The sequence below is a fragment of the Conger conger genome, chromosome 16, assembly GCF_963514075.1.
Source record: "Conger conger chromosome 16, fConCon1.1, whole genome shotgun sequence".
NCBI classification, from domain to species: Eukaryota; Metazoa; Chordata; class Actinopteri; order Anguilliformes; family Congridae; genus Conger; species Conger conger.
Genome location: NC_083775.1, coordinates 25,633,198 through 25,643,220, shown reverse-complemented (window position 1 = coordinate 25,643,220; position 10,023 = coordinate 25,633,198). Strand labels below are relative to the sequence as shown.

The following is a 10,023-nucleotide window of genomic DNA, read 5'->3' as shown; positions in this document are numbered from 1 at the left end:
ATGCACTTGTAAATCGCTTTTGATTAAAAGCGTCTGCCAAATGATAAAAATGTAAAATGTAAATGTAATTAAATGCACATCAAAGTACTTTAAAACAACATTTTATTTTAATGGCGAAATATGAATGTGAAAATATGAACATGAATGCGCAAATAATCAGCTTCACTGCAAGAAATTCGAAATGAAGGACTTTAAGTTTAAATTCAGTCCAGATGGCCCATGGTAATTCATGCAGGCATATTTTGAGGTCACGTGATCTCTTGGCAACTACAACTTTGGCTCCGTACACCAACATTCTCTTAATTTTTCTGTCGTGTTATTTTCCTATTTAAATGTAACTTTCTATTGTAAGATACCAATTGTTTTATGCATTATTATACTTGGCACGAATTTAAAAAAAACGTTTTCCAGAAGAAAAAAAATTGTACTCTCAAAACAGTACGCACAGGATGGCATCTGAACGAAGACTGTTGTGACTGGGCTGTCTGACGTCATCATCGTGGGAAAAAAGGTCCAAGTGCAAAAACAAGTCAAATGATTCTTGAGACATTCACGCATAGGATTCCGCAAACGAAGGGTTAAAAAATGTTACAACGCTATAGGAACGAGTCCCTCCCGTCCCTGCCCAATTTCTCGTCTTATGTTTATAAGTCTCAAATCCTTTCAGGTAGTCATAAGTAATTCCAAACTGTCAGCTTGTGTTAATAATTGGTTTGGGTCGGAGAGCAGCAGTCGGTATAATTATTAGAAGTTCAAAGTGAAGTAATAGAGGTATAAATATCGCTCTTAATCTCACATCCAGTGCATTCAGTACCCATCGAGCTGAAGGAGGCAAACCGATTACAACTCTCCAAGTTTACAGGACTGCCTCTTGCATTATTTGGTTGTTATTTTGCACTCGAGACATTTGTCTCCTACTACCGAGCGGGTAGTGGATTTTCTTTTCGACATTTTTCTTCACGCTGTATCGTCGATATAGCCCGGGAGATGTGGTGGATGCTATTCCCGCGGTGGATATGGTTTTTCGTTGGACAGTGCTTTGTCCTGCTTCCAGACAGTGGGGTAAAGGCCATGTCCCTAACAAAAGTTGTGTACTCTCACGCGGGCATGTGTCCGAACGACATGAACCCGAACCTGTGGGTGGATGCCATGAGCACCTGCTTGCGAGAGTGTGAGTCTGATCAGGTGAGTCTTTTCGCATCGCGAGCCACCACTGAGCATCCACAAATACAAGCTGTCGTTGAATTATCGTTTAAATACATACCTGTCAAGCGCAGGCAAATATCCACTGTGATTATTTATGCACCTGCCAAACTTTTTTTTAATCTGGGAAATAAAACCTCAAACTGTGATATTTTCTGTGGTTTACACATTTTTCTTTGATTTTATTTAGTTTAAGGATTAATTCAAATTAATTGAAACCAATGTACTTGAATGTATACATCATCTTTTTGTGTGGATTATAAACACAATACTTGAATATGTATACAGTAATGATATGTCATATGTAATCACATAAGGCATACACATAAGTCTGACAGCTGTGAAATATTTATCAAAACCTATGATTTTTTTGAGGGACAGTCATATTTCATTTCCAATGTTTTTCTTAGTAAGTTCATATCATACTGAATTTTACAACTTAGAAAAGTATTAGACTTGAAAAACAATCAACTGAGAAAAAACAAAATTTCCTATAAAAATAGGAGCCCCCTCATATTTGTAACGTGTACCTCTCATTTTGTTCAAAAGTGAAGAATCTGTATGCATATTTTCTACATTTACTCATATTATTATTATTTATTATTATTTTGGGGGCCAATAACAACATTTTAATACCCAATAATAGCACTGTGCTTTCCACCACAGGACTGCGAGACATTTGAGAAATGCTGCCCCAATGTCTGCGGGAACAAGAGCTGTGTGGCTGCGCGCTATGTGGATGTGAAGGGCAAGAAGGGTCCCGTGGGCATGCCGAAGGGGGCCACCTGCGACAAGTTCATGTGCACCCAGCAGGGCTCGGAGTGCGACATCTGGGACGGCCAGCCGGTGTGCAAGTGCCGGGACCGGTGCGAACGCGAGCCCCACTTCACCTGTGCCTCGGACGGCATGACGTACTACAACCTGTGCTACATGGACGCCGAGGCCTGCTCCAAGGGCATCTCCCTCACGGTGGTCACCTGCAGGTACCACCACACCTGGCCCCACACCAGCCCCGTTCCTCCAGAGACCACCATCCGCCCCACCACCGCCCTCCTGGAGACCACGCCCCTGGACGCCCTGCCTCCCACGGTGGCCGGAAGCCCTGCCCACCAGTCGGTGGTGGTGGGCGAAACGGCCAGCTTCCTGTGCGAGGTGACGGGGAGGCCGGCCCCCGAAATCACCTGGGAGAAGCAGGTGGAGGGGCAGGAGAACACGGTCATGCGCCCGAACCACGTGCGCGGGAACGTGGTGGTCACCAACATGGCGCAGCTGGTCATCTACAACGCTCAGCCGCAGGACGCCGGCATTTACACCTGCACCGCCAGGAACGCCCGCGGCACTGCCCAGGCCCACTTCCCGCTGTCCGTGGTGAAGAAGGAGCCCATGGAAGAGGACGCGCTCACCAACTCCACCGCTTTCCCCTCCGATGAGTGCCTGAAACCGCCAGACAGCCAGAACTGCGGGGTGGAGAACACCAGCTGGTACTACGAGGCCAAGAAGAACAACTGCTTCACCTTCAGCTACGGCAACTGCGACAACAACCGCAACCACTTCCACACCTACGAGGCCTGCATGCGCGCCTGCGGTCTGGAGGTGGCCGGGGCCTGCGGCCTGCCCAGCCTGCAGGGCCCCTGCAAGGCCTACGAGCCTCGCTGGGCCTACAGCCTCGCCCTGCGTGCCTGCCAGTCCTTCATCTACGGCGGCTGCGGGGGCAACGACAACAACTTCGAGAGCAAGGAGGCCTGCGAGGAGAGCTGCCCCTTCCCGCGGAGCCAGGACTGCAAGGCCTGCAAGCCCCGGCAGAAGATGGTCAACGGCTTCTGCAAGAGCGACTTCGTCATCCTGGGCCGCATGACGGAGCTCACGGAGGACCAGGACTCGGGCCACGCCCTGGTCACCGTGGAGGAGATCCTGAAGGACGAGAAGATGGGCCTCAAGTTCTTCGGCCAGGAGCCCCTGGAGGTCACCCTGCTGAACATGGACTGGAAATGCCCGTGCCCCAATGTCACCAGCACCGACAGCCAGATGATCATCATGGGCGACGTCCACAACGGCATGGCGGTCCTGCAGCCCGACAGCTACGTGGGCGTGTCCAGCGCCCGGCGTCTACGCAAGCTCCGCGAGGTGATCCACAAGAAGACCTGCGACCTCCTAAAAGAGTTTCCCAGCGTGCAGTAGCCCTGCCTCCTGGAACCGCCCGGAAAGGGTTTGCCTGCGTTCCCCGCGTTGTTCTGGAGAGTAGTGGTTGAATTTTAAAAAGTAGTTTTGAAACTAGCTCTATGTATATCTTATACAGTATATTCTTTCATTTTCTGAAAGAGGTATCAGCTTTCCTAGTCCTCAATTAAAATGAATGAAAAACAATTTATGAAGAATATGCAAGATTTAGCTGCCATATTCCATTCAGTATATTTTATAATCTGTGGTTCTTGATTCTTTGTGTTTTCCTGACAAATTGGTATACAATGCAATACAACATCAACAACAACAGCAATTATAATGGTAATGTAAAACATTTTAATGCTGATTCATTATTTGCTAATAAGAAGCCATTCCAATACTGAAAATTGTATTTCAATATTGGCAAATGTCAAGTTTGTCATTCTGATATAAACAAGTTCAACAGACCATAAGGACCAATACTGTCAACTATCAACAGAATTTTCTCTTGACTGTCTTTATTTGTGAAGTATATTTTTCTATAGTAATGTATAGCAGTTAAGAAATGTGATAGTGTGTGATTATTTCCCGACATGGCTGACACCAGCCCCTACATGACTTCAGCATCACAAGGATGAAAACATTAATTTGAGGGCAGAAGCTGTCAGAGCTGCAGACAGTATCCTCTGAAGTTTACAGTCTCATCATGTGAGCTCATTGGCCCATTATGACCTGAAATGGAGTGTGCCTGGAAAAGCCTGGTTTTATGAACCCTTGCATGATTGGCTGCAAAATGAATTTTCCCTAGGTTGTCGATGCAAATGAGAATGACATTCTTAGTTTAGATTACGTGGTTAGAGGTAAGAAGTTCACAGACTACCTGGTTAAATCGTGGTAAAGTAGCTAACTTCCAGGTTAAATAATAGTTTAAAAAAAACACATGAATGTTGCAGTCATGTTCTCCTGTTTAGCAATGGGAGAGGAATGGATGTGAAGAATACAAAATATCTCAGCTGTAACTCAACATGTGAGAGCTGGTCTTGGTCTCTGTCTGACTGAACAGTATGTTTTTGTGTTGAGTTTGCTTTCATAGGATGTCATCTGGGCGAGCGGGAGGGGGTCACATAACATTTTGGACATAAAACCACAACATTTAATTCCTGAGTCAAATCCCCCATGAATCTAATCTGCCCTCTCTTTATTCATAAAACTGGCCCTAGTTTATAGTACAAAATGCATTTTCTACTGGGCTACAAATTTATATATTTTACAGTAGCTACCAATAATTAGACCATTTGGTTTGTTAAGAAAGGAAACAGGATTGATTTTGTCAATGAATATTTACTTTACCTTAAATTGTTCTGAGATTTTCTTTGCACATGTGAAATGACCTTCTGCCTTTCATGTTTTATTTTAAACCTGTTGTTGCACCTTGGCATTGATGATATCAATTGCTATAGCGTAACTGTGGTCCCCATGCAGATGAAATGCAGTATCCATTATGTAATATATTCCAAATCAGTGTTACTAAGTGTACTTAAAATATAATGTGTTTCCTGAAAATGCAGTTATTTCCATAGGAAATAGGAACCATAGGAATCAATTGGACGGACCTGATAATTAAACTATAAATTAAAGGCATCTGTATTTTTATCCACTACTGGCATAACATTTTTATATTTATTGTATTTCTCTCTCCTTCTTGCTGCTGAGAGTTGAATAAAGAAATTCTGAATGTCTTTCAGTGAATTTATTCAGCCAAATAATAATGGTGCCATAAATGCTTTATTTTCCTTGATTATGATTGATACATTTCCTGAATGTACCCTTGTGAAACAAATCACAGGAGACCCTTTTCTGCTGATGACGCAGTACTTTTGCATTAAAATAAGCTCACCTAGGATTGTCCTCTATGCGCATTAATAGGGTGGACCCAGAGGGACATCCATGAAAAATCAGCCAGAGGTGTGGGGGGTGACCACTCCAATTTCACTCATGAACATGCAAAATATAAGCCTCATTGAATTTGTCCTTCTAGAAAGAGTTTGCAGAGAATGATGTGAAAAACACCTTACAACAGTGGTATGCAGAAGAGCTTCTCTGAACACACAATGCATCAAACCTCTAAGTGGAGAAGCTACAGCAGCAGAATACTTAATAAGATTAGAATGTTTGAAAAAGTACATGAAATGACAAATGTTTCTTTGTTACTTGGTTGAATATAAACAGGTTTTTTTTCCTGCTTTCCCATGCCACACACAAGTTAATTTTTGGTTGCCAATATTTCTAGAGCAACAAATCTAATGAGGCTAATGTTTTGCATGTAATCTATTGAATTTACAGTGAATGATATTTAACATTTACACAAAGTTTGAGCAACCTTGGAGTGGTCACCCCCACACCTCTTGTTCGATTTCTCACAGAATGACCCCTGAGCATGACAGCATCAAACTTCCACCCACCCACACACACACACACACACACGCACACACACACACACACACACACACACACACACACAATGACACAATCATGCAGTCCTCACATTGGTTGTAAAGCTCTAAAGGAGGTCAAGGAGGGGGCTTGTCTGAGACAGCAGACCCCCTAAGCCCCCAAGGTAACAACCCAAACACAGCTAATGCCCTTAAAGACAAGCAGACGAGCTGAAATGGAAATTCGAGCAGCGCTAGCTTCTGCAATGCAATATGATGTACAGGAGTGAAACAGACATTTTGGGGGAATGATGGAGGAGGACGTAAAATAATGAGTATGCGCGTTGCTGTGTGAAAAGGAGGGGAATGAAAAATCAACGGACATTTGATCAACATACACGCCCACTGGTACACATTGACGTAAAATCTTGTTTTCCACGAAGTGGATGGAAAAAAACTTTTTTGTGAAAATACACAATTATTCCACATTCCATTTTTTGGGGCAATATACAGGAGCATCTCTAAAAATGTGAATATCGGGGAAAAGGTTTTTTTTTGTTTTTTTTTCTTAATTTAATTCAAAAAGTGAAACTTTTATATATTCTAGATTCATTACACATAAAGTTAAATTATTTTTCTCCTTAGCCCAGGTAAGACGCTTCTGACTCTGGTTCAGGAGTGGCTTGACACTAGGAATGCAACACTGGTAGCCCATTTCCTGGACACATCTGTGTGTGGTGTCTCTTGATGCACTGACTCCAGCCTTAGTCCACTCCTTGTGAAGCTCCCCCAAGTTCGGTTTTGCTTGACAATCCTCTCAAGGCTGTGGTCATCCCTGTTGCTTGTGCACCTTTTCCTACCACACTTTTCCCTTCCAGTCAACTTCCATGAATATGTTTTGATAGAGCACTCTGTGAACAGCCAGCCCTTTCAGCAATGACCTTCTGTGGCTTACCCTCCTTGTGGAGGGTGTCTATGAGTGTCTTCTGGACAACTTTCAAGTCAGCAGTCTTCCCCATGATTGCCTGACCAAGTATTGAGTGCATAAATAAACATACTTTTCAGAAGGTCAAAATTTTTGTTTGATAAATCCTATTTTTGATTGGTTTTATGTACGGAAAAAAATGAACTTTTCCACGATATTCGAATTTTTTGAGATACACCTGTACACTCGGAGTAGTGTCAGGTATTTATTAGGCTTATTCTTTAGACTTTTTAGATTTTAGATTTATATTTGGTCTTCTGCTGCTGTAACCTATCCGCTTAAGAGGTTTGATGCTCAGAGATTGTTCAGAGAAGCTCTTCTGCATACTACTGTTGTCATGTGTGGCTATTTGCGTTACTGTCACCTTCCTGTCAGTTTTGACCTGTCTGGCCATTCTCCACTGACCTCTCACATTAACAAGGATATTTTGCCTGCAGAACTGCTGCTCACTAGATGTTTTTGGGTTATCGCTCCAATCTCTGCAAACTCTAGAGACTAGTGTGTGTGAAAATCCCAGGAGATCATCAATTTCTGAGATACTCAATCCACCAACATTCATTCCATGGTCAAAGTCACTTAGAGCACATTTCTACCCCATTCTGACATTTTGTCCTGAAAACAGCTGAACCTCTTGACCGCCTTTATGCATTTAGTTGCTGCCACACGATTAGTCGATTAAATATTTGTGCTAACCACCGCCCCCCTCACTGTGCCCTCCCCCCCCCTCTAGGCCCATCCCTTCCTTTTCCACTTTCTCCCCCCTTACAGACTCTGATGTTTCTCAACTCCTGCTCTGCCACCGCCCTACAACCTGTGCCCTTGACCCTATCCCCTCTTCTCTTCTCCAAACTATCACACCTGACATTCTCCCATTTGTCACCTCCCTTGTCAACTCCTCCCTGTCTTCCGGCTGTTTTCCGGCATCCTCCAAGAGGGCCCACATCACTCCGCTGCTAAAAAAGCCTACTATGGATCCTTCCATCATCCAGAATCCATCATCTCTTCTCCCTTTCCTTTCTAAAACTATAGAACGAGCCGCTTCTACTCAACTTTCTTCTTTCTTTTCTAACAACAACCTGCTAGACCCCCATCAGTCTGGCTTCAGATCGGGCTACTCGACAGAGACTGCGCTCCTCTCCGTCAGTGAGTCACTCCATGCCGCACGAGCAGCCTCCCTCTCCTCTGTCCTCATTCTTCTAGATCTCTCTGCTGCCTTCGACACTGTGGATCACTCCATCCTCCTGTCCGCCCTGTCAGCAACGGGCATCGGTGGCACAGCCCTGGACTGGATTGAGTCCTACCTCTCTGGTCGCTCCTTCCAGGTTGCCTGGGCTGGTTCGGTATCGACACCTCGGCCCCTCGCCACAGGAGTTCCCCAGGGCTCAGTCCTAGGCCCGCTTCTTTTTTCTCTTTACACTCGCTCCCTTGGCCCTGTGATCACTGCACATGGGCTATCCTACCACTGCTACGCGGACGATACCCAACTCTTCGTCTCGTTCCCGCCGTCTGATACGCAGGTTTCAGCCCGTATCTCTGCTTGCCTGAGGGACATCCAGAGCTGGATGGACAACCACCATCTAAAGCTCAACCCAGGCACGACTGAAATGATATTCATCCCTGCTAAAACCTCTCCCCATCTGGATCTCTCCATTTCCCTCGGGGATACCACACTCACGCCGTCACCCAGTGCAAGGAACCTCGGCATGGTGATGGACAGCAGACTGTCCCTCTCCGAGAACATTGTGGCGGTGACCCGGTCATGCAGGTTCTTCCTATACAACATACGGAGAATCCGCCCCTTTCTCACCCCCTACTCGACCCAGCTCCTGGTCCAAGCGATGGTTCTGTCCCGCCTGGACTACTGCAATTCTCACTTGGCTGGCCTCCCAGAGTCTACCATCAGACCCCTCCAACTCATCCAGAATGCAGCAGCTCGTCTGGTCTTCAACCTTCCCAAATACTCACACGTCACCCCCCTGCTTACTTCCCTCCACTGGCTGCCTGTCATGGCTCGCATCAAATTCAAAACATTGGTGCTAGCCTTCCAAGCAGTTAAAGGGTCTTCCCCAGCTTATCTACAAAAAATCATCAGACCCTACACCCCTGCCAGACCTCTTCGTTCAGCCTCCACAGGCCGCTTGGCACCTCCCCCTCTCCGAACCTCCACATCACGCTCACGACTACTGTCTGTTCTGGCTCCACGGTGGTGGAACGAACTCCCCGTTGAGGTCAGAACTGTAGAATCTCTCCCCACCTTCAAGCGCAAGCTGAAGACACACCTCTTCAAGCAGCACCTCTCCCCATCCCTCCCTACCTCCCTGTGAACCTTAATTGTTGTCTCTGTGACTTGCTTTGTGTATCGGTATTGTTAGTTGGGTAGGCAAGCAGTGTTTGGATAGTTAACTTTGGTCACTTTTGCTCTGTTTGTTTGTTTCTTTGTTCTCAAAATTTTTTTTTTTTTAAAAGGCCCTTGTCCTTATCTTTGTTGTACAGGTAGCAGTTGAAATTGTACTTCCCTCTAGGGTCTTTCAGCGAACTTATCCCTGGTTATGGGTATGCACTTTGTTGTACGTCGCTCTGGATAAGAGCGTCTGCCAAATGCCAATAATGTAATGTAATGTCTAACAAGCTGCAATAAAGTCTAGCTAATGAAGTGGTCACTGACTGAATGCTGTCTTTCTGCCTGGAAGGACAGAGGACCCAGAGAGCAGAGGTTGCTGCTCAGACTCTGACCCCTAGTGGAATAACTAATGCACTGGCTTTACATTCACTTTCGCTCCAGCTGCCCCACAGCCCCCTTCCAAATGCACCGCAACAGCATGGGAAACCTATTCATCCTCTATGCTGCATCACCGTGCTCTTTCACGGTATTATTACAGCTCAGCATTTATAAGTAGACTCTTTACAATAAGGTTACATGGATTGGCATAAACTAATGTAGTTGTTATCTAACTAAATACTGAGACTTTTTTTCTATGCATTGGTACATCATATTAATTCATGTTAACAACTAAATTAGTTAAAGCCAATTTATATTGGAATGAAAAAAAACATGAACAAATACATAAACTGTTTAACTGATAATACGTTTTTTTATTATTATTCTTCTCTGGTTTGCTAATGTACAAACATTCATGCAACTCATACATCAATTAGTTAGTAGTTAAATACATTAGTGAAAAGTTAATTTCATGCTTACTGAATGTATATGTAGGCCATTAATTCATGATTAACAACTACATT

The 10,023-nt window shown here is 44.6% G+C and overlaps 1 protein-coding gene across 1 annotated transcript; it reads left to right on the top strand.

The window, feature by feature from the left end:
• The first annotated feature begins 683 nt into the window (after positions 1–683).
• Positions 684–5,022, top strand: LOC133115016 (WAP, Kazal, immunoglobulin, Kunitz and NTR domain-containing protein 2-like). Its single transcript, XM_061224720.1, has 2 exons — positions 684–1,185; positions 1,870–5,022. Exons 1-2 carry the CDS (start codon positions 988–990, stop codon positions 3,379–3,381), a joined length of 1,710 nt encoding a protein of 569 aa, XP_061080704.1. The 5' UTR covers positions 684–987; the 3' UTR covers positions 3,382–5,022.
• Positions 5,023–10,023: the final 5,001 nt, after the last annotated feature.

Excerpts from the sequence above, each read along its gene's own strand:
- LOC133115016 (XM_061224720.1), top strand. The coding sequence starts at position 988 with ATGTGGTGGATGCTATTCCCGCGGTGGATATGGTTTTTCGTTGGACAG. Across the intron at positions 1,186-1,869 it reads GAGAGTGTGAGTCTGATCAG|GACTGCGAGACATTTGAGAA; the intron begins GTGAGTCTTTTC and ends TTTCCACCACAG.